This window comes from Camelus bactrianus, chromosome 7, assembly GCF_048773025.1.
Source record: "Camelus bactrianus isolate YW-2024 breed Bactrian camel chromosome 7, ASM4877302v1, whole genome shotgun sequence".
NCBI classification, from domain to species: Eukaryota; Metazoa; Chordata; class Mammalia; order Artiodactyla; family Camelidae; genus Camelus; species Camelus bactrianus.
In genome coordinates this window covers 20,785,040-20,809,542 of record NC_133545.1, presented here as the reverse complement: position 1 = coordinate 20,809,542, position 24,503 = coordinate 20,785,040, and the positions used below count along the sequence as shown (strand labels likewise).

General features: G+C 45.1%; 1 protein-coding gene across 6 annotated transcripts; it reads left to right on the top strand.

Moving 5' to 3' along the window:
- Positions 1 to 85: 85 nt before the first annotated feature.
- TSPAN33 (tetraspanin 33) lies at positions 86 to 23,948 on the top strand. 6 transcript variants are annotated; one of them, XR_012508099.1, is made up of 10 exons: positions 87 to 476; positions 12,334 to 12,391; positions 13,073 to 13,200; positions 13,509 to 13,583; positions 14,420 to 14,515; positions 15,524 to 15,640; positions 15,861 to 15,989; positions 16,367 to 16,528; positions 16,738 to 19,717; positions 22,210 to 23,948. XR_012508099.1 is itself a non-coding variant. In XM_074367090.1 (10 exons), the coding sequence occupies exons 3-10, from the start codon at positions 12,343 to 12,345 to the stop codon at positions 16,837 to 16,839; spliced, it is 855 nt and encodes a 284-aa protein (XP_074223191.1). In that variant the 5' UTR covers positions 87 to 476; positions 10,212 to 10,477; positions 12,334 to 12,342; the 3' UTR covers positions 16,840 to 23,948. The 6 variants fall into 6 exon arrangements, 5 of the variants coding, with proteins under 5 accessions (XP_045367028.2, XP_074223191.1, XP_074223190.1 ...); XM_074367090.1 differs by adding an exon at positions 10,212 to 10,477 and having other exon boundaries at positions 13,076 to 13,200; positions 16,738 to 23,948; XM_074367089.1 differs by adding an exon at positions 10,212 to 10,477 and having other exon boundaries at positions 16,738 to 23,948.
- The last annotated feature ends 555 nt before the right edge of the window (positions 23,949 to 24,503 follow it).

Genomic DNA, 24,503 nt, shown 5'->3' with positions numbered 1-24,503 from the left:
GACTCAGTGACATCAGAGACCGACCAATGAGAAGTCGGGCGTCGGCAACCGCGCCAATGGGCGGCCGGGGGCGGGCCTGGTTTCCTGGGAGCCTGGCGGGCCGGGCTGGTCCTCCCGCCGCAGCGGAGTCTCCGCCGCTCACGCTGCCCGCCGCGGCTCCCGCGGCTCCCGCGACTCCCGGTGGCTCCAGTGGCGCTGCCGTTCCACTGCCCGCGCTTCTCCCGGACGCACCGCGCCGGCACCTCTCGTCGCTGCGCAGCTTCTCCGCCGCTCGGGCTCCGGCGGTGGCGCGGTTCATGCGTTTCCGCGCGGAGCGCGCAGGTGGGCCGGCCGCCGCGGGGAGATAGGCCCCCGGGGGCGGCCGCGGCTGGACCATGGCCCGGAGACCCGGGGCGCCGGCCGCCTACGGGGAGGACTTCTCCTTCATCAACCCTCTGGTGAAATACCTGCTCTTCTTCTTCAACATGCTCTTCTGGGTGAGTCTTGGGGGTTGTAGGGTCACCTGGGCTGCAGGGCACCCCTCAGAGGGTTGAGTGGGCTGCCCGCGGCAGACGAGGGGGTGTCACTGGGTGCCTGGTCCAAGGCGAGCGTGGTGAGCGGCACTACCTAGTTTTCTGGGAAGAGGGCACTTTGGGGTAATTCATCCTAGGCAGGAACACCACAGTGGCGCCTTGTCTGCCAGGGGTGTTGGGATGGGGGGCTATGCAAGAGATTCAGTAAAGACTTATGGGTATTCTCTGGGCATCGCATGTGGGTCTGTGTCAGGCCAAAGAGGTGGGTTTAAGCGGGAGGAGCGGATTTTCCTGTTGGCCCAAGGCAGACTCACTGATACATTCATGATTGGGGGATTTTTCAGGCCTGGGGGCAGGGAGGCCCTGCTGTCAAAGAAAAAAGAGGAAGGGGGGGAAACCCAGACCTTCCCTCTCTCTTACCTCAGAGAGAATGGGTTAAGGGGCTTTCATCTCTTCCTTTTCACAGGCCTCTGCTGTCCGCCTCCCTCCAAAAGCTGAGAAGGGACAGGAATGGCCTCCAGGTGTGGATGTCTTGCCCAGCATTGTCCCAAATTTTGCTTCACCTTTCTCAGGACCAGGCTCCATCTCCTGGAGTTTGACCCTTTCCAGCTTCTTTAAATGCAATCCTATGTTGGGCTGGAAGGCCGGGGGTCCTTTCAGAATCTTATGTTTGGGGCTGGAAAAGTTAAAAAAAATGTATATATTGGACTGGGGCTGCCTAGATTCGTATTTCCACTCTGCCATTAATTGTTGACTTGACTAACTGGGCAATATGTTCATCTCTGGAGGCCTTAGTAAAATCAAACCCAGCAAGATCAAGGAAAACAGAAATACTCTGCTGGAGCTGAGAATGCAGCTGGACCAGATCATGAAATGCTAGCTCAGTCCTGTTTCATGTCTAGAGAGTTCCTGAGCCCTTCCGGGTTTGAGAACACAGGGAGGTCCATCCCCCATTCCCTGATTTCTCTTCCAGCACCAGTCATAACAGAGCTAATGCCCTAGGAGCCTGTTATGCTTGCCCACCTCTGCCTGAGACTTAAAGTTCAGACTTGCAGGAGGGAGGAGTCTTGGGTCTAAAATATGTTTCCTAGGAGAGGGAGCAGACTAGGCATCTAAGCCAGTTGCTGGAAGGGTTTCACCAGGGCCATGGTGTAAACAGACACAAAGTACATAAGTGCTAGCCTGTTGGGAAAAATGAGAGAAATCCCAGCTCCCTTTCAGCCATCGTACTGGGGAAAATGAAGTTTGAACTCCTAACAAATACTCAGTTTTAGAACTGGAAGAAAAAAAATTTGGAAGACATCTTGTCCAGTACCCACCCACATTTTATATACAAGAAAGCCAAAGCACAGAGATGTTGTTTTATCTTAGGTCCAACATCTGGTTAGTAGGCTTGATCTGGTGGTGTTTCTACTGAACCACAATGCCTCTAGGGGAAGTCCTTGGCCAAGATGGCTGCTACTGTAGCTGGGGTATTAGCAGTGTTAGTAGTTAACTAGTCAACACAGGTTCCATGGTCTAGTTCAGCTGGAGGTTAGGGAAAAACAGCAGAAAATATCACCATCACTCTGCGAGGGCTGGGGGATGTCCTAAGGGGAACCCCCACTTAAGGGAAATTTCCAGAGAACCCTCCTACATGCATACTGAATGTGCCAGGCCAATGACTTGATGTCCTCAGAGTCACCACTAGCATTCCAGGGACCTCAGTCCTCATTCTAACTTCCTCTATCAGCTAAGACTTTGCATCTCCTTTGGAGCCTTCAGCACTTCACCCTTAACTGTGCTCCCCAGTGAAAACAGATGGGTGCATCTGTTACACTTGTGTTCACGGTCATTATCTAGGACTTCCCCACCCCGCCCCAAAAGCCTTTTAACAGATAAATGACTTTGGGAGGTCACAGCCAGGGAGAGAGTTTGGCTCCACAGACCTATTTTTCTTGGTACAAATGCTTCATTCAAGGTCAGAGGACCTGGCTAACCAAGCTGGCATCACTCCAAATTAGAGAAGAGCCCCTTCTTGGCCCTCCTTTAGACTCTTAAGAAGTCAGAGGCTCTAGGAATAGCACACTGGAGGACAAGAGGCCCAGTTTCTTTCTGGCACCAGCTTCCTGTGTGACCCCAAGCCAATATATCTGTCTCTCTGTCCTCAATTTTTCTCCTCTAAAGCAGAAAATTTTTCTGCCTCTGTGAACTATTTAAGATGAATGCATCACTTTGGGGACTGTTTTCTTTCTTTCTTTTTTTTCTTAGGTAGTGCCCTTTGGTTCTTTATTTATTTATTTATTTATTTTATTGAGTTATCGTCAGTTTACAATATTGTGTCAATTTCCAGTGTAGAGCACAATTTTTCAGTTATACATGAACATACATGTATTCATTGTTGCATTCTTTTTCGCTGTGAGCTACCACAAGATCTTGTATATATTTCCCTTTGCTATACAGTATAATCTTGTTTATCTTTTGTACATGTGCCTGTCAGTATCTACAAATTTCGAACTCCCAGTCTGTCCCTTCCCACCCCTCTCCCCTCTGGCAACCACAAGTTTGTACTCTATGTCTGTGAGTCTGTTTCTGTTTTGTATTTATGTTTGGTGTTTTGTTTTTTTTTTTTTAGATTCCACATATGAGCGATCTCATATGGTATTTTTCTTTCTCTTTCTGGTTTACTTCACTTAGAATGACATTCTCCAGGGACATCCATGTTGCTGCAAATGGCGTGATGTTGTCATTTTTATGGCTGAATAGTATTCCATTGTATAAATATACCACTTCTTCTTTATCCAGTTATCTGTCAATGGACATTTAGGCTGTTTCCATGTCTTGGCTATTGTAAATAGTGCTGCTATGAACATCGGGGTGCAGGTGTCTTTTTGAAGTAGGGTTCCTTCTGGATATATGCCCAGGAGTGGGATTACTGGGTCATATGGTAAGTCTATTCCTAGTCTTTTGAAGAATCTCCATACTGTTTTCCACAGTGGCTGCACCAAACTGCATTCCCACCAGCAGTGTAGGAGGGTTCCCTTTTCTGCACAGCCTCTCCAGCATTTGTCATTTGTGGACTTTTGAATGATGGACATTCTGACTGGTGTGAGGTGATACCTCATTGTAGTTTTGATTTGTATTTCTCTGATAATTAGTGATACTGGGCATTTTTTCATGTGCCTATTGGTCATTTCTATTTCTTTCTTGGAGAATTGCTTGTTTAGGTCTTCTGCCCATTTTTGGATTGGGTTGTTTGCTTTTTCTTATTAAGTCATATGAGCTGCTTATATATTCTGGAGATCAAGCCTTTGTTGGTTTCATCTTTTGCAAAAATTTTCTCCCATTCCGTAGGTTGTGGTTTTGTTTTGCTTATGGTTTTCTTTGCTGTGCCTGGGGACTGTTTTCTTTCTTTAAGACCTGGAGCTGGATCTAAGATGCATCTTTCTTGTGTCCCGGTATCCTTGGGACATTGACCTTCCCAGGGGTTAATACTCTTGGGGCGTTACTGAGTATCACTTCTCCCTCAGGTCCAGAGCCTCAGAGTTCATTCTGTACAAGTCCAGCTGGAGATGAAGGGCTGCTTTCCCAGATCAGGGATCATCTTTCTTCCTATCCCCTCTTCTAGGACTGGTTACTGTGGTTTCTTTTTTGCAGCCTTCCACCATCCTAATCAAATTCCCCTCTCCTGCTCTGGAGACCCACCCATGGTAGGAGTATCAGCCCACTCCTTTTCCAGGCAGAGTGCAAGTTCTGGCCAGCTGCTGGGGAGCTGTATATGGATGGTATTTGTGTCTGTGCCTGGATCACACTGGGAAGGCAGCCAGCATTGCCTGGTCTCATACTCAGTGGTGGCACTGATGGTGGTGGCTATCTCTGCTGCTTCTCTGGGAGCCCTGGTCCTCAGGGCATTTGGAGTCTGACTTAGAAAGGTGCTGGCTCCCTTAGGACCAGGACCAGTTCCTCCTGCTCAAGATTCAAATCTCACTTCCCCTTTTGCCCAGAAGTTGTGGTTTTTCTACCCAGAATCGTGCTGCTGGGTTACTGACTGTTAGGATCCCATGGCTTGGAGTAGTTGTCCCAAGATCCCAAAAGTTGAATTTCAGTCTTTCAGTTAAAAAGTAATTGACTTTACTTACCTCCCTGTGTTGGATAGCTCTGTGCAGAGGGAAGGCAGTGGGCTGGCACATGCTTTATAAGCCTTGGGCTTACATTGGCAGGAACATTATCAGTGCTCTTGCTGATCGTTTTCCCACCCAGGGCAGCAGTTGGGGTGGCTTTTGAGTCAGGCAGAGCCCAGAAGCTCAGGCCTCCTGCCCCCGTGTCCCTGCCCAGGCTTCCTTAGCAGTGATGTCTCAGGGCTCCCAGGGCAACTTACACATATTTGATTGTCCGATCTTTCTTTACCTGTGCTACAAGTCTGTACTTCTGTCTCCCCATCTAGACTTCAGGCTCCTGAGGGCAGAGAATGCCTTATTCACTTCTGGATTCTCAGTGCCCAGCTGTGTTTGGCAGAGGGTGGGTACTTACTGAGTGTTTATTGAATGGTGAATGAGGGAGCAGACCCTATAGCATCGAGGTGTGATGTCCTACCTCCCTCTCTCATAGACAGTAGTCTGTCAAGATGCAGCACAACCTTAAGTCCTCGAGCAGCCTTGGTTGGGGTGTCCACCTGTGCTCTCCTCTGCAGTGGCTCCTATGGGCTGGCACCCCTCCCTCAAGCCATGTCAGAAAAAAATGACAGCCATCTCTTCTGATATCTCCCTCAGGGTCATGCCTAATTACTATCTGCAGTACCAAATTTTTTTTACTTCCACTGCAGCACATGTGGACCCCCATCCAGGTCTTTCTTCCTTAGGCTGATCCAGGCCTCTGGTAAGGTATCTTGAAGAAATTCACTTTCCCAGCCAGGACCATTGCATTAGAGTTTCCAGGGTACTCAGAAAGCCCCAAGCCACCTGCAGCACCATCTGTTGTAACCTGGCTCAGAAGCCATGAGGACATGACCAGGCATCAAGCCTGGCAAAAACCCCTTCAGAGTGGCAGAGTCCCTTCCTGCCACCCAACCCCACCCCAACACCCTACCTAAATGTACTCAGAGGCAGAGCCCATTTCCTCCCCCATTTTTTCCCTCCTTTCCGCATAGACTAGACAGGCTACAATACATGAATTATCACATTATTTTTATAAAAACAACAATAACAACACCAAGAATGAAGACAAAACCACACTCTTTGCTTTCAAGTCACAAGCATGCGTTCTTTACTCCCCAAATAGCTGTTTGCCTTGTACCAAGTAGAAAATCGTAAACTTCAAGCAGCTTTTAAAAAGAATAAAAGAAAACATGTAGCATCTCTCAGTGTCTTATAGCAGGCAGTTTGAGTGTTTATATTACTGTGAGCCCTTGTAAACGTCCCTTCCTTATTTATAACCTTGGAAAACCAAACCCAGTCACGACCTAAGGAAGAAGCTAAAGGGTTGGCCCAGACATTGCAGAGGAAAGAGCCCTGTGGACTCCTCCACTCCAGCAGGACAATTCCATCCAATCCAGAGAGAGAAAGCCAAGAGCCAGTTTCATACAGATAGTTGCCACCTCAGAAACCCGGAAACAGTGGTGCCAGGATGACTATAGAAGAACCAGTGTGTGCAGATCCTGAGCAGTGAGAGAGAGGAGGCCTTGCTTTAGGGCTAGCAGGCTGTGATTTCTTTGACTTCATCCAGAAATAAGAATAGAAAAGACTGAGAAACCAGAGGTGCAGACCCCTCCCTCCCAACATCCCTCTGGTTAGGGACAGTGTTTTGATTCCCATGCAGGGAATCACTCTACTCTCAGCTGTCCCCCACTGTCAAAAGGAAAGGGAAAGAGATTCATTCCAAAGAAGAGAAGAGGACTCTGAGACAGATCTACCTGGTTTGCACAGACCAGACTTTAGAATATGGGAGACAGATGAGGCTGGGCTTGGGGGCTGGTGGGCCCTGCATGGTGATGCCATCTCCCCCTTTCAGGCACAGTTCCAGGGACTTCCCTCTGGGCCCTGTTGGTGCTGTCTTCCTCCCCACTACCTGAGCCCCACCCAGTTTGGAGATTACAAGCTCCCTCCCACCTCACGATGCCCCTAAGTGAATGCAGGTGTCCTGGGGTTGCTGTGAGGCAGAGAGAGGAAGGCAGCCATGTGGCCGAGGGCATGAGGCTCTGGAGACATATGCACCTACTTTAGCCACACACTGAGTGAATTCTCCCAACATCCCAACAGGGCTGTGAAGTGGAGATCCTAACACCCTCTTGGGGTTGTGGTCATGTGTGTATAAAGCGGTTAGCCCAGTGCCTGACCCTTAGCACTCAACAAAAATTAGCTCTTACTATCATTGTTAGAATTGGCTCCTAGAAGTCGCCTGTGGGGACGGTCTTGGAGAGCTAGGATGAGTGCTCCTCCTACAAGTGGCAAGTAGATGGGGATTAAGCCTAGATAAGGGCCGACCTGGAGCCTGACTTCCTTCAGCCTTGAACATCCTTTGCTCACATTCCTACTGTTAGCCAGAGGAGATGATAATGAGTGGTGTCTCTTTATTTTATCATTTACAGGGAAGTTTCACATGTATCATAGGAACAGAGACCCCACTGATGTCTTTGAGGGCCTTCCCTGGGCCCCCCTCCTCAGGTCTTTTCATACCGCCTTGGTCTTAAGGTGCAATCCAGTGGAAATGGACTCCAAGAGCTAATTTGCCTGTAATTATCTGCATTTGAGCATGAGAGCCAGGAGAAGAACTCTTGTTCAGGACCGCAACCTGGGGCCCTATAACCATTTCTCTTGTAGTGCTGATGGCCCTGAAGTAGTGTCCTAGGGACCAGAATAAGAGTTTTTCTCAGAAACATCAAATCATGACCATCTTTTCCCGTTTTACAGGAGAAAAAAAAAATCAAGAAAATGGAGAGACTTTTCTCCATTTTCTGTTTTCTCCCATGACCACCTTCTCTTCAAGACCACAGCTGCTAATCTGCCACCAAGTGCTAGCAGAAGGCAAAGGGAAGAGGACAAGTGGCAATAAACATTGTGGAAAACTAGGAAACTATTTAGAGTATTGCCATATTATTGCTTTCTGAGATGTAACAGTCATCATCTGTTAGTAAAATTGTTCCATATTTCTGTGATAGAAATTAGTATGTCATGTTTCCTCACATGGCACATTGAGAAGGACAGGTTATCTGTGTTAATACTCCTGTCAAAATATGTCATCTGAATCTAATTGTGAGGAAACAATCAGACGTCCGAATTGAGAGACATTAAGCCAAACAACTGGCCTGGACTTAGTAAAAAAATGTCATTGTCAAAAGAAAAAAATGTCAGAACATGTGTTGGCAAGGGTATGGAGAAATTGGAACCCCGTACATTTCCGGTGGATATGTGAAATGGTGCAGCTGCTGTGCAAAACATTTTGGCAGCTCCTCAAAAACTTAAACATAGAATTACCATATGACCTGGCAATTCCACTCCTGGGTCTACACCCGAGAGAACTGAAAACAGGTATTCAAACAAAAACTTGTACATGGCTATTCATAGCAACACTATTCAAAATAGCCAAAAGGTGGAAACAACCCAAATGTCTGTCGATGGATGAATGGAAAACACATTGGGTTCTGTCCATACAATGGGATATTATTAGGTCATAAAAGGTAATGAAATGCTGATACATTCTACAACATGGATGAACCTTGAAAACATTAAGCTAAGTGAAAGAGGCCAGACACAAAGAGCCACATATTGTATGATTCCGTTTATGGAAAATGTGCAGAATAGGCAAAACCATAGCGACAGAAAGCAGATTTGTAGTTGCCAGGGGTTGGAGGAATGGAGGAGATGAAGAGTGACCATTTAATGGGTACAGGGTTTCTATTTGGGGTGATGAAAAATGTCCTGGAACCTGATAGTGGTTATGGTTGCATAGCAGTATATATATACTTAAGGCCACTAAACTGTACCCTTTGAAACAGTTGACTTTGTGCCATATGTATTTTACTACAATTTTTTGAAAGTCACTGTCTTGAAAAACTGACAACAAAGAAAAGAAAAAACTATGAAACTGTTCCAGGCTAAAGGAGACTTGCTCACTAAATACATGATCCTTGACTGGATCCTGAATCAGAAAAAAGGAGAAAAAAAAAACAGTTATAAAGGACATTATTGGGATAATTGAGGAAAGTTAAATATAGACTGTAAATTAGACAGCAGTAATAGCATATCAAAGCTTAAAAAAAGAATTTAGTATGTCAAAATTGTGTAGCGTTCACCAACAGAGCACTGTAGCTTCCTGGTGCCCTGTCACCTGAACAGTTTTAAGATCCACCACCATATGTTTTGGTGAAAGGAGAAATCACCCCAATTAAAGGTTGTAAAATTGCATGCAAGTGAATCCCAGTTTAAGAAAATATGATATTAAAAAGTATGGATTTACAAAACTAACGAATCGGGGGTTATTTTTAATAGATTTTTAAAAATAACTTTTATTATTATTATTATTTTGGTCGGGGGAGATAATTAGGTTAATTTTTTTTTTAGAGGAGGTACTGAGGTTTGAACCCAGGACCTCATGCATGCTAAGCATGCGCTCTACCACTTGAGCTATACCCTTCCCCTAAGATTTCATTCTTGAGAACAGTTTTAGTTTTACAGAAAATATGAGAAAACAGTACAGAGAGTTCTCATATACCCCACATCCAGTGTCTCTTACTATTATCATTTTCCATAATTCATTTGTCACAATTAATGGCATTATCATCAGGATCCATACTTTATTCAGATTTCCTTAGTTTTTCTTTCTGTCCTTTTTGTGTTCCAGGATCCCATCCAGGATCCCAAATTTCATTTAGTTGTCATATGTCCTTAGGTTTTTATTGGCTAGTGCAGTTTCTCAGAATTTCCTTGTTTATGATGACTTTGATGGTTTTGAGAAGTACTGGTCAGATATTTTGTAAAATGTCCCTCCATTGGAATTTGCCTGATGTTTTCTCATGGTTATACGGGGGTTATGGGTTCGGGGAAGGAAGGCCACAGAGGGGAAGTGCCATTTTCACCACATCATCTCATATATCAGTGACTTACATCTGTTGATGTTGACCTTGATCCCCTGGCTGAGATAGTGTTTGTCAGGCTTCTCCACTGTAAAGTTAGTCTTTCCCCTCTTTTCCATACTGTTCTCTTTGGAAGGAAGTTACTACGTGTAGCCCACACTTAGGAGTGGGGAGTTATGCTCCATTTCCTTGACAGAGCAGGACCGACCTAAATTATTTGGAACTCTTCTACATGGGAGCTTTGTCTTTTCTCCCCCATTTATTTATTTATTAAGTTGTTTATATCAGTATGGACTCACAGATATTTATTTTATATTTGGGTTAACAATTTTATACTTTTTTATCTTGATGTCTCTTTGGCATATCCACATCAGTGTGAGGTTTTGGTTTTGTTTGTTGTTTGTTTTTGAGCATTCCCATACCTCCTGCCCCTGCAAGATGCTCTAGGCTTATCTTGTATTTTTCCTGCCTAGTCCTACAATCAGCCATTTTTCCAAGGAGCCTGGGGATGGCTATTTTCATTATAAGGTGATTACTCACCTTACATAACGATAAAGGTACTGGAGCATGCAAATTATTTTATAGAATTTGATCGACAACTCTTCAGGAACATGCCTTTTGCTGGACTCAGCTATTTTAAAACCTGTGTCTAGCTTTTGTAGGTTCCAGAGAAGCTTCATTTTAACCAGAATATGAAAAGCTATTCTAAGAAGAGAAGTGTCTTTATCTCCATCTTCATCATGAAAGGAGGTCATTGGTGATATTGTGGGCGTTATAAGGATTTTATAGCAAAGACTGACATGGTATAGAGAGTACCCAGCTGAGATTGGAGATCGGGTTTGGTCCAAATATTGCTGCTGCACCCATGTACAGTTGGTCAAACATCACTTCGCTCTTTTGGCCTCATCTATAAAGAAAGGTGAGTGACCGAGCTCATTTCTGAGGTTCTATTCAACTCTAAAATGCTATGCTATTAACAGCAGCAGCACTAACTTTGGAATGGCAGCAGCTTTGAGGGATTCGGGGTGGGAGATGTGAGCAGGAATAGAAGTGTGAAAGAGCAAGCTATGACTCCAGGATGAAGAAGCAGATCAATGACAGAAATGCAGTTTTAGAGTTAGCTAGTGAGTTCCAGGTAAGCAGTATCATTAATGATCATATTCATTATTGACGATAATATTAAAGTCTTAATCTTGTTTTTCATGTAGCCTGCACCTGCTGCTCTAGATTCCTGGCTGAATATGCTTTAGGTTTGTGGTTCTTGAACTTGGCTGCATGTTGGAATGACCTGGAATGCCTTCAGAAAGACTGTTGCCTGGGTTCCAATGCCAGAGATTCTGATATACTTGGTTTGATGTGCAGCATAGCCATCAGGAGTTTTTGAGAACTCAAAAACTCCCCATTCTTTTTTATTTATTTTTATTGACTTACAATTTTGTGTTAGTTTCAAGTGTACAGCAAAGTGATTCCGTTTTATATATATATACACAAGGAGAGGGACTGTGCATACAGGCAGAGAAGGGTCCTGAAAGACACAGCTTTAGGTAAGGCTTTCCCATTTTTTGCTGAATGCACTAGATAGTAGAGTTCCCTGATGAAAATGTCTTTCTACAGAGGGACTAGTCTGACCCTATTATTACCTGCTGTAGGGGCCCAATTCCCTTCTCCCACCAAAGCCCAAGATGGCTCTTCTCAGCTGGTCTCTGTCTTGCAAGATGGTGGAGTCCAGCCAGCCCTCTCCTTCCCCACTGAGTTGCTCAAGTCCCTGCTGCTGAGAACTCTATCCAGCCAGAGCTTGTCCCCAGCTATTGCCATGGTGACAACCAGCTGCTGCTTAGCACCAGCCTGGGGACTGGGCACAAAGAAAGGGTGGCCAAAGCCTGTGCACACTGGGCCACCCTGCTCTCCTGGGGGCCTGGGGGTGGGGCACAGAGAAGGCCCCTTTAGGGAGCCCTGGTGGTCTCTGATGAGTTTGTTCTCCCAGAGAGAAGCCCAAAAGTTTGAAAGGTTTAAACTCCTCTGTTCCTCCACACTAGAATCAGGGTTTATAAAGATAAAGGCTCCTTTGCAAGGTAATTCTCCTATTTTACACATGCACATTCATATGCAAGCATTCTTTCACACTGGTTTGCACTTTCCCGCGTCTGACACTGTATTGACCTCCAAGAGGGTTAGAAACCTGGGTGTGTGCATCAGCTCAGGCCTGCTTCAGCTTTAGGCCTGCTGCCCTTTTTATAGCTGGATTCAAATTCAGAACTTCAGAGTTTCATGTGACCCAGGGCAAGTTAACTACTAGTAATGTTAGATAATATTTATTATCAGGCATTGTGTTAAATGCTTTCCATGCATTTTATCTAATTTTTACATTAATCTTAATAGATGACGTTGTTTTTAATTCCCATCTTTAGATACAGAAACTGAGGCTCAGAGAGTTTTCCAGCATAGGCCCAGGTTTGACTTGCTCCAAATCTCATGTTCTTAACCGCTGTTCTGTATTAACCTAGTATTGCCTTAATCTACTCATCTGTAAAATGGGGATAATATCTGTCTCACAAGATAACTGTGTTGAGGATTAAATGAGATAATCTTGGTACAAGCTTTTCATGGAGGTAAAGCACTGACAGATACTATCAATAGTATGACTGGGAGGAAAAAGATGCTTATCTTTGGGTCCAAGAAGAGTCGTCCTCCTACTCTCCTTTAAGGTTATTCACAGCTTTAAGGGCTCTCTGGTTTCCAAAATCTCAGGGTATGGCTCCTTCCCTGTCTCCACAGGTGATTTCCATGGTGATGGTGGGCGTGGGAGTCTATGCTCGGCTGATGAAGCATGCTGGTGAGCTATAGGGCCCCGTCCATCTCTCCACGACTCATGCATGCCCCTTCCTCCTCTGCCTCCTTCAGCCCTGGCTCTTCAGCCCTCCTTCCCACATAAGCCATGGAGCTAAAGGGGGCAGCCACCTTCTAGCCAAATCTTAGCAGCCTACTCCAAGGCATCAGGAACCCAAGGCAGTTCACTTGGATTTCCCTGCGCTCCCATGAATCTAACAAGATCTGCCTGTATTTTAGGTTTAGGAAGTGTCTAGGAAAGAACGTAGGCCTCTGCATGCAAAGAGTAATTAGAGTCTTTAGCCTCTCCCTCACTCTGTTCTGGAGTAACTCAACCTCTGTTCCTATTCCTCTGCATAAAGTCTCCAGGAAACGGAATCTGCAAAGCCAACGAGCCTAATGCCATTCTAATTCTTTTCTGGAGCGAAAAGTGGTCCCTCCTTTCTTAAGCCTGGGAATAAAGGCTCTTACTTTGTTAGTTCCTCAAATTAAATGCCACAAGGCCTTCTGGTCCCTTTGTGTTCTTCCCATGGGAGGGCAGTACTGCTCCCTGTAACCTCCACCCAGCCACACTGGAGATTCCCCCACCAGGGCAGGAGGACAGTTTTGGGGGGCGTCCCCATTCCATCCATGGGTACCCCCCTCAGTTGGCACCAGGCTCAGACTGAGAGACAGCCCCCTCCCCCAGAAGCAGCGCTGGCCTCCCTGGCAGTGGACCCTGCCATCCTGCTGATCGTGGTGGGCATCCTCATGTTCCTGCTTACCTTCTGTGGCTGCATCGGATCTCTCCGGGAGAACATCTGCCTCCTGCAGACGGTGAGTGGTCATGGGCGCCCCCCAAAAGGCCCTGGCCCCCTCCTCCATGTGCCTCTCATTCCTGCAACCTTTCAGTCCGTCTCTGTTCCCAAGGCTTGTGCTGTCCAATCCTCACTCTAGAGCTCAGCCCAGGTGACCCAGCACAGGGTGACCACCCCTAGGACAGTGTCCCAGAGGCAGCAGCCTTTACTGCTTGGGGGTCACCCGTGAGAAGTGCCCTGTGGCCCCCCAGTACTCCGCATGGCCCTGGAAGAAGCTACTGTCCGGCGTGTATCAGACTGTCTCCTTTTCCTGCCTGCTCCCCACAGTTCTCCCTCTGTCTCACCATCGTGTTCCTGCTACAACTGGCTGCTGGGGTCCTGGGCTTCGTCTTCTCGGACAAGGTAATGCTGGGAGCCAAGGAGCCTCCTCAGATGTGAACCAGAGGGAGGAAGGGAAGGTTCCTGCCCGTGCTTAGCCTAAGTAACCACATGACGAGCTCTTTATTTCTTTTAAAAATTATTTATTGGGATAAACAGAAGTAAGAAAGGGGGGAAGCAAACAAACAAACAAGGTTTTGAACAGTGCTTACCATATCTGGAAGTGGTCTGCCCCTCAGTGACTGTCCTTTTAATTAAGAACCAGATTTCTTTCCCAAAGGGCAAATGATTGCCAGGGGCAGAGTACAGGACTATGGGTAGGAAACTTTGAGAAAAGTAATGAAGTAGGAAGGAAGAGAGCATGGTAGAAACTATGAAATTGAGAACCACTGAGCGAATTCAGAAAGTCCTCGTCCTGGCTTAGTAAAATCCTAAAATGATTGCTTTTTGAGTCTAAAGGGATGCAATTCTCTGGTGTCCACTAGAGGTCAGTGCCTCAGCTCAGTAAGTCCTTTTCTACTAAAGACACAGACACACACATACACATACAGAAGTTTTGCGGCTTTGCATCAGTCAACAAGTATTTTGTAGTAACAGTATTCAGTAATAAATATTGGATTTTATTGAAATGTGGCTCTGAGAGGTCGCAGCAGCAGGTCCAGCATTTTTCTTGCCCCCTGGTACCTGAGGGCCCAGGGATGCAGAGGCCTCAGAACTGGCCATCTTCCATCACTAGGACTTGGTTCTGATTTCAAGTCTGAGTTAAATAAGGAGGGATAACTGCCTATTGTTATTTCTGCAGGGAGGAGCAGGTGAGGGGTTAGTCCTGTATTCTGATTCCCTCCTCATTTTTCTGGCAGGCCCGGGGGAAAGTGAATGAGATCATCAATAATGCCATCGTGCACTACCGAGATGACTTGGATCTGCAGAACCTCATTGATTTTGGCCAGAAGAAGGTATGGGCTAAGAGTGGGGGTAGTCATCTAGTGGTCTGGGAAGCTGTGGGCAAAAGTTAATGCCATCCCAAGAGACACCTTACCCTCCAGGCCTGTGGGCTTCTGCATTACCTGCCAGGTAATGGATTCTGGGAAGGGGTTTGGCAAAAAAAAAACACATGTAGCTTTAAAAGTGCTTTTAAGGGTACAGAACAGTATATAGTAATCTACCCTTTGTATAAAAAAAGAGAAGAAAGAATATGTGTTCATATTTGCAAAAGGAATCTGGATGGGTAGGTAAGAAATCATTTTAAGTGGTTACTTATAGGGGGAGCAGGAGCTGGGCAGATTTTTTTTTTTAATGTTACCTATTGAAAAGTTAGATTTTTTAAAACTGTGGTAAAATATACATAACAAAATTTATCATTTTAAAGCATACAGATCTGTAGCACTAAGTGCAGTCACATTGTTGTACAACCATCATCACCAACCATCTCCAAAACTTTTTCATCTTCCCAAACAGAAACTCTGTACCCACTGAACACTAACTCTCCATTTCCCCCTCTCCACAGCTTCTGGCAACCATTCTGTTTTCTGTCTCTGCGTTTCAGTCCTTTTGTGACTGGCTTGTTCCACTTAACATGTCTTCAAGATTCATCCATGTGGAATGTACCAAATTTTTCTTCCTTTTTGAGGCTGAATAATATTCCATCATATGTATACACCATATTTGTTAATTGATTCATCTATGGAAGCACACTTGGGTCACTTCTACCTTTTGGCTATTATTAATAATGCCGTTATGAGCATGAGCATACAAATACCTGCTATGAATCAAAAGTTAAATTTTAAACAAAACTGCCTTTGAGACCAATGCTGAGTTACCATTCACTTATGCTACACTGTTGACTTGGCTTCTAGTTGCTTTCATGGTGTAATTATGGGCCCACAATATTAAAGTGTCTCCTGATGTGTTTTCTCTATATTAAGGCAAATGTTTGTATGGTATTAATCTTTTAATTATTTCAGCCAGTATTTTTGGAACATCTACTTTTGCCAGGCTCTATGGTGTGCAGGAGTTCAAAACCAGAAACTGGCCTCAAGGAGCTCACAGCTGAATGTGTAAAACAAAATATATATACAACAGTAAGTTATAACAAGATATATAAAACAATAGAAATTAAGAAGAAAAAACTTCTTCAGGTAAAGGCCGCTGAGAAGCTTGAACTCAAATTTCAATGCTGTGTTTAAACACGTGAACTTACAAGTGGAAGCTTCCCATAGACTTTTGGTTGCTCTGAGAGTTCCCCTTGTCGCCTCAACGTGAGGGGTGGGTGATTCTTAACCCCTGTGGTGTTTGTTGCAGTTCAGCTGCTGTGGAGGGATTTCCTACAAAGACTGGTCCCAGAACATGTATTTCAACTGTTCAGAAGACAACCCCAGCCGTGAGCGCTGCTCTGTGCCTTACTCCTGTTGCTTGCCTACCCCCAACCAGGTAAGCACACAGGCAAGCCCACCTCATTTCCTTCTTTGCAGTGATATGAGTTACATTCCGATTAGCTGCTATTGGGAATCCCCATCCCTTAGTTTAACCAATCAATTTTGTAGGACAGCTGTCAGATGTTTTTCTTCACCCAATCTGATTCACTCCTATAGCCCACTTTGGGGTTCAGAAGACACAGGTCTCTAAACCAGGGAGACCTGGACTCAGACCTCTCAGAGGAAGGTAAGTCAGTATTTAGCAACTTCCAGTCTAGCATCCTCCACATATATTCTCCAACAATTTAGGAGTTTAGGGAAGCCCATTAGCTAAGGCCCAAAAGAAGAAGTTATTAGAATGGGAGTCTCACTTGACTTCAACTCTCTCCCCAGGCAGTGATCAACACCATGTGTGGCCAAGGCATGCAGGCCCTCGACTACTTGGAAGCTAGTAAAGTCATCTACACCAATGGCTGTATTGACAGACTGGTCAACTGGATACACAGCAACCTCTTCTTACTTGGTGGTGTGGCACTGGGCCTGGCCATCCCCCAGGTAACTTACCCTGTAAAACTGTGGGCTCCACAATTCTGTAAAGACTCCTTTGTTTGGGGAGGGCACCTGGGGATCACCAAGGGTGTCAGGCATTGACATTGCCGAGGGGCAGAGAATGTGATGGTGCTGACTGCACTGGGAAGACTGAGTCCGGGAAAACAAGGGCGTCACTCACTGCTGAGGACCCAATTCCTTCTCACCTTTCCCAGCTGGTGGGAATCCTGCTGTCCATGATCCTCGTGAATCAGATCAAAGACCAGATCAAGCTACAGCTCTACAACCAGCAGCACCGGGCTGACCCATGGTACTGAGAATCCATCCTGCACCTCCTCAGTAGAGCCACAGGCAAGCCTCATCAACCAACAGCAGTGGTTACAGCTCTCAGCACGAAACAGAGATTTGGATTCCAGCCCCCGAAAGCAACAGCCCAGTGGAAAGAGCAAACTCCAGGTGGCAGAAGGCGGGGTGCACGGGTGGCGCAGGTCTTGGAAAGATGTGCCTCCTCTCCCCACCCTAGCTCTCAGCATTGTTATTTTGTGTTGTTTCTAACCTTATGCATTTGGGTGTGTGTTTTTTGTTTTGTCTGAGCAGAGATGCTTAAGCCACAGCAGCTGTACACAGTAGTCGGGGTACTAGCTGCTGCTTTTCCCCAAGGCACTCCTGCTACTGAGCTTGACAGGCATACTCAGTTTCTGGCTGCCAGCGAGACCTGGCTAGAGAGTGGACACCAGGAGCCCTGCCTGGAGTCCAGTTAGCATGATACCAGTTCCAGAAGGGAAGCGAGTGGATCAGGCAATGAGCATGGGGGTTGGCTGCGGACAGTTGTATGTGTTGGGTAGGAGTGGAAGGTGATGTGTTTATTAACTGCCTGTCCTGCCATCCTCCCAGGTAGTCAGAGTGAGCTACATCCTGCCCCTCCTTCATTTCCATGGAAACGTGGCAAGGGATACAACAGCAGCCAAATTCATCCCTTCTCCCCTCCTTTAAAAAAATGTTTGGAACCATGGTCTCTATATTCTGCAGCCAGCAGAAGTGGGACTAAGCCATACGTGCCCTTGAATTCCTCCCCTGTCTGGCCCTCCCTCTCCAGCAAGTGGTTTTTTTTTTTTTTGTTTGTTTGTTTTTTTAACCTTGGCAATGTGCAGAGAAAGAAAGGTAACACCCCTCATTCCTCTGCACCAGAGCTCAGTATTTCTACAGAGTAAGCAGGGCTCTTGCTGGGGCTGGGGGAGCCAGAAATGGCAATAAAAGTTTGTTGACCTGGGCTAAGCTGGACTCCATGAATTTTCCATTCTGGCAACTAGAAGGGGAGGGGGTAGAAGGGCCCAGCTGGTGAACCCTCCCTCGGAGGGGTCTGGAGATACCCCTAAACGCGCTAAGGTACTGCCCCCCCCCCCAACCAGCTGTGCTACTCCCCTCCCACAACACAGCTCTCTCCGGTCTAAATTAGATCGAGAGATTTCCTAATTCATATCTGGGAGCGGCGTGATTGTATCCCTAATCCTAACATTAATTTTTTCCAGAACTAAAGTGAGTTGAAATTAATTTGCTACCCAAAACTTTCAGGATAGCTTAGGGAAGGATACGTCCGGAAATCACAGCCTAGCCCTCTCCGCCGGAGGTAAGGGGAGACGAGGAGGAAGAAAGCCATCTCTTCCCTCCAAGTCTAGACCTTCTAGCCCCCTTCTCCATCGTTATCTGAAGGAGCTGGGTGTCCTGGCCCATCCTGAATTAGGGAAGATAGAAAACATTTGGAGCTGGGCGCGCGGCTGCCTCTCGCCGAGAAGAGCGTGCGAGGGCGGCGAGCTGGGAGGCCGGGCTGGCGCGTCTGGGGGCGGGGGCGGCACCGGGGCGGGGCCACGCGGCGCCGTGGGTGGTCCCCGCCCCCGCGGCAGCCGGCCCGCGCCTCAGTCCGCGGCCGGCGAAGGAGGTGCGGGACTGCGAGGGAGTGAGCGTAGGGCCGCGTGGTCCCGCTACGTCGCGAGTGTCCCTCAAGTGTCCCCGCCGCGCCCTGCTGTCTGGGGGCTCAAACTGGGGACTTGGCCTGGCCGGGGAAAGACTGGGGAGAAGCCCTACGGCGCTGGAGAGACGCAGTCGAGCGTTCTTTCCCCGCCCCCAGTTGCTCCTAAGCCAGCCTTCTGCTCCTGGGAGGGCGCCTTTCCAGCAGCCGTCTGGGGCCCCAGCCAATGTTTAGCTCCAGCTAGTAACAGAACGGAAAGAAAAAATAAAATCATCACAAATAAAAAATTAAAAGTAAGGGCCTTTTATTCTAGGAGAGAAGAGTTTAAAAAAAGCGCTTAGTGCCAGAGAGTTGCATTTTATTCTCCTTCATTAGGTGATGCAGAACCAGAATTCGGTATTAGGAGCTGTGGTGGTGCACCTTCAGGCAGGGTTTGCCGGCTTTGAGGAGTCTACCCAGCAGGGAGCTCGTTTAGGGCCTCTTGGAGGAAAAGACCAGGAACGCTGGTCTGCAGAACAGGGATTCAAATACAAAATCCAAACTACACTTTTACTGAAGTGTCTACTGTCTCTCAGTAGCTAGCCTCTGGCGCTTGAACAAAAGGGGTCGGGATTTTTCTACCAAGTCCTAGGCTTTTAAAAACCCTAAGCAAATGTTCAGAACCTTATAGTGCGAGTTAATATTTCTAGCCAGATTCATTTCTCTATCTCTCTAGGTTTCTTTCCCTTTGACCTGGAGCTAAAAGAGAAAATGCCCCCGTTTCTGAAAGGTTTCTCATTGTTATTTCACATTTTAATTTAATTTGCTCCCTGAATTTCTGTTTCTAATAACCCTAGTGTCAAGCATATGGGGTTAACACCAGTATCTTAAAACAGCTGTCAAGTCTAGACCTCAAAGGTGGGGGAATCGATGGAGGTACTTGGGGCAGAGGAAATTAGGCTGGATGAACAGAAGTAGAGAGAAGGTGAAAATCTGTCTGGGGTGACATGGCAAGAAAGGTACCTCTAGGGTCTGTGGTCCTCAAACCTTGTAATTTAAACAAGGACTTGTGTCCAGGAGTACAAATTTAGCAGAATTTTCAATGAAATTCTAATTCCCTCTGTATTTGTTTTCTATTGCTGCTGTAACAAGTTTCCAAGAATTGGGAGGCTTAATACAACACAAATTTGTTATCTTAACAGCTTTGGAAATCAGAAGTCCAAAATGAGCCTCGCTGAGCTAAAATCAAGGTGAGAGCAGGGCTAAGTTCCTTCTGGGGGTTCTAGAGAATCCATTTTTCCAGCTTCTAGAAGGGATTTTGATTCTTTGGTGCCTGGCCCCTTTTTCCATCTTTAAAGCACATCTCTTCAACCTCTGCTTCTGTGATCACATCTCCTTTTTCTCTGACTTTGACTCTCCTGTGTCCCTCCTATAGGACCTTTGTGATTAATTTGGGCCCACCCAGATTATCTCCCATTTTAAGATTCTTAATTTAACCATATCTATAAAGTACCTTTACCAGGTAAGGTAATATATACACAAGTTTCAGGGATAAGGACATGGACATTTTGGGGTGGCCATTATTCAGCCTACCACATCCCCTTCCCCTTGTCATGCATGGCTTAAGGTGGGGAAGATGCAGGAATGGGCTATTATTGGATACCTGCAAGAGTTTGCCATAGGTGTTCATTCTAATAATTACTAACATTTATTGTGTTACTTGCTGTGTGCTGGGTACATATTTATTACAAAGTTTGATATGTGGGTCCTTTACTATTTTCTAGCGTGTTCTCATCCCAGTGACCAGATTTGTTAACAGGGCCAGGGACCAGTTTCAAAAAAGGGGAATAGTACAGCTTCTTCCGCCTGAAGTTCTTTGGGTCCATTATTCTAAAAAGGTTAGGAATATTTTGTAAACCTACTCCCCCACCCCCCAAAAAAGTTAAGAGTAACTAGATATTCCAAATTGCATAGATAAAACACTCAGAGGAGAGAATGAAGCAAGAGATTGGAAGTTAAGCTCTGCAGTCGTCTCACTACCATACCAAGAACCTGGCCAATCAGATGACTGGAGTAGCATAGAGATTCTAGAAATGTATTTAATCATTAGTTCTCACTGACTAATAAACAAGGAGCAACACAATGATGAGAGGAAAGGGTAATCACCAATAAAAGTTGTTAAGACAAATGGATTACATTACAGAAGAGAAGTAACTGAAATTCATATCTCACATCATACAACTGCAATGCATTCTAGAGGGTAAAAGAATTTTTTGAAGCAAAACAAACAGCAAAAATGAAAATCAGAATATCATATTTGTCCTAGCTGTCGAGAACTAGAGTGGACAGCTTTTCAGTGCATCTGCCCAGCTCACACTGATTCTTCCTTCTTTGGAAACTGGTCCTCTGCCCCCAAGCCATAGGGTTGAGTCTTGACAAGTCTTGTTTGTACTGTAAGATTTGGTCTCCTAGACAGTGCTGACTGGATCAGGCTTGGGCACTGTATTAGTATCCTGGGGCTGCTGTAACAAAGTGTAGTTGATCCTTGAACAACTTAAGGGTTAGGAGCACCAACACCCCATGTAGTTGAAAATCTCCAGAGAACTTCACAGTTGGCCTTCTGTATCCACAGATTCAACCAGCCCTGACCATGGAGTATGTATTAATTGGGGGGGAAAATCCAATTATATGTGGACCAATGCAGTACAAACCCGCATTGTTCAAGAGTCAACTATACCACAAACTGGGTGGCTCAAAAAAACAAAATTCATTGTTTCACAGTTCTGGAAGCCAGAAGTTTGAAATCAAGGTGTTAGCAGGGCTGTGCTCTCTCTGGCCTCTAGGGAAAGATTCTGGTGGCCTCAGGCTACCTTGGCTTGTGGCAGCATGACTGCAACCTCTGCCTGCATCTTCACGTGGTGATTTTCCCTCTGTCCCTGTGTCCCAGTTTCTTCTTGTTATAAAGACACCAGTCATATTGGAATAAGGGCCCACCTTATTCTTGTATTACCTCATCTTAACTAATTACATTTACAATGACCATATTTCCAATTAAGGCCACATTCTGAAGTACTGAAGGGTTAGAGATTCAACATATCTTCTTTGGTTGGGGGGGACACAATTCAACCCATAACAGGCATTTAAACCTATCTGTGCCAAACAATGTTCTCTCCCTGGGACTTTGGAATTGAGAATCAGATTCTAGTCACAGCCTGGGCTGACTGGTCTGGTGAAGAAAGAGAGGGCAAAAAGAATCTGAGGCTCAACTTCTTACACTTTATGGGCTAAGTAGCAGAGAAAGTCTATCTACAGAAAGAGAAGAATGAAACAGATTGGGGGTAGAGTGGAGAAGCAGAGACAAGGGAGACAGAGGAAGGACACTCCTGGTAGCAGCTTTCCCTGCGGTTCAGCAACCTTTCTGCAGCCCCGTGGCTGTTCCTGCCTTGGGTTCTGTACACTTACAGAAAAGCCTGCTTTGCTTGCTTAAGGCAGCTCAACTTGGTTTCTGTTGCTTACAGGCAAAGCTGATAGGAAAGCTATAATCAGAGTTAGGCGCTATATTAGTTTTCTATTGCTGCTGTAATAACTTACCATAAACTTAGTGCATAAAACAGTACATATTATCATATAGTTCTGCAGGTCAGAGTCTGATCCGGGTCTCACTGGGCTAAAATCAGGATGTGGGCAAGGCTGCATTTCTTCTGGAGGTTCCAAAGGAGAATCTCTTTCCTGCTCTTTCCAGTTCCTTGAAGTCCCCTCCTTCGGTCTTCAAAGCCAGCAACAGCAGACCAAGTCCTTCTCACCACACATCTCTCTTGTTTTCTGCAGCCAGGAAAAGTTCTCTGTTTTTAAGGATCCATGTGAGTAGATTGGGCCCACCTGCATAATCCAGGCTAATCTTCCCATCTCAAGATCCTTAACCTTAATCACATCCATCAGCAAAGTCCCTTTTGCCATGTGAAACATCATATTCACAGGTTTTGAGGATTAGTATGTGAACATCTTTAGGACCCATTACTTTGCCTACCACAGATGCACAATGAAATATATCATGACCATTTGTTACAAGATAGATGGCTGAGAGCTTAATGATCTTTCTTTGTATGGTCTCTTTTTCTTATAAAATTTCTTCATTTTACATATTTGAGCAACTCAGTCTGAAGCCTTGACCTCCTGAAGTTTTTTATGAGGAACAAAGGGTCAACTCTGTCCAGATTCAAGGACTTTTATTTAGCTACCTTCTCATAGCTAAAGTTTTAACTATCCCAGAAAGACACTAGATGAGAACATATTCCCAAAAGGCTTGATTGGAGCCAGGACAGAATGAACAGAATGGGATTAAATACTTAATTTCCCACTAGAGGATTGCATATATTAAAATGTTATTACTGAAAAAAGGCAGTTGAGATTCCTCTAAACGGAGAGTCTGGGGTGGATATCTTGATGAAAGTGTTTTCTGGCAGGACGCTGTAAGGACCAATTTATATATAGACACAAATGAAGTGTACACCTGCAGGAAGGCAGGTAGACTCATGCATTCATTCAACAAAGAGAATGTGCCAGTTACCATTTTAGCACTGAACACACAATGGAGAACACAAGTTCCTGGCTTCTTAAGTCTACTGGAGGAGATAGAGTTCTACAAAATGTTGTATCTTATACATTACATATACTAGAATGTCAGGTAGAGAGAGGCTAGGGAGAAAAATAAAGCAGGCTCTGAGGGTAGAGAGTGATGGAAGAGGTGCTATTTTAGATGAGGCAATTACAAAATGCCTTAAATTTAAAAAATGATTTTATTCTGAAATAATTATAGACTCGCAGGAAGTTGCAAAGAAATGTACAGGGATGCCCCATGCACTTTTCCCTAACCTCCTCCAGTGTTGACATTTTATGCAAATATAGTGCGATATCAAAACCAAGGAATTGACATGAGTGTAATCCATAGCTTATTCAGATTTCACCAGTTATACATAACACTCATTTGAGTATGTGTGCATAGTTATATGTAATTTTATCATATGTGTAGCCTTGAGTAATCATCACTACAATCACGGTATTGAACTGCATATATGAATTGTATCTCAATAAAACTGTTACAAAAAAATACTCAACTGTGCCATCATCACAAGACAAATCATCTCTGTTACCTCTTTATAGCCACATCCACCCTCCCCACTATCACTAACCCCTGGCAACCACTAATCTGTTCTCCATCTCTATAATTATGTTATTTCATGAATGTTACATAAATGAAATCATGCAGTAGGTATCTTTTTGAGACTGGATTTTTTCACTCAGCATAATTCCCTCGAGATCTGTTCAACTTGTTACATGTATGAACAATTCATTCCTTTTTACTGCTGAGTAGTATTCCATGGTATGGATGTACCACAGTTTGTTTAACCATTCACCCACTGAAAGACATTTGGTTAGTTTTGAGTTATTACAAATAAAACTGATATGAACATTGATGTACAAGTTCCTGTGTGGAAATAAGTCTTCATTTCTTTTGACTAAATACACAGAAGTGTGATTGCTGGGTTGTATGGTAAGTGTATGCATGCTTTTTTCAGAAACTGACAAACTGTTTTCCAAAGGGGCTGTATCATTTTGCATTCCCCAGCAATGTATGAGTGATCCAGTTTCTCCCCAGCCTTGCCAACCCTTGATGTTAATCACTGTTTTTTTTTTCATTTTAGCCATTTTGATAAGCATGTCATGATCATCTCTTTGTTTAATTTGCATTTCTCTAATGACCAGTAATGTTAAATATCTCTTCATGTACTATTTGCCACCTATGTAATTTCTTTAGTGAGAATATATTTTGCCCATTTTCTAATGAGATTGTTTTCTTAATGCTGAGTTTTGAGAGTTCTATATATGTTCCAGATTCTGGATCTTTGTTGGTTATGTGATTTGCAAATATTTTCTCCCAGTCCATAATTTGTCTTTTCACTCTCTTAACAGTGTCTTTTTCCAGAGCTAAAGTTTTTAAAATTCTGATAAGGTCCAGTTTTTCTGTTTTTTTCCCTT

What these genes read in the sequence shown, in the direction of transcription:
- TSPAN33 (XM_045511071.2), top strand. Translation starts at nt 375, where the DNA reads ATGGCCCGGAGACCCGGGGCGCCGGCCGCCTACGGGGAGGACTTCTCC. An exon ending in TCGGCTGATGAAGCATGCTG is followed by an intron (nt 12,392 to 13,072) that starts GTGAGCTATAGG and finishes CCCCTCCCCCAG; the next exon opens with AAGCAGCGCTGGCCTCCCTG. An exon ending in TGGGCCTGGCCATCCCCCAG is followed by an intron (nt 16,529 to 16,737) that starts GTAACTTACCCT and finishes CACCTTTCCCAG; the next exon opens with CTGGTGGGAATCCTGCTGTC.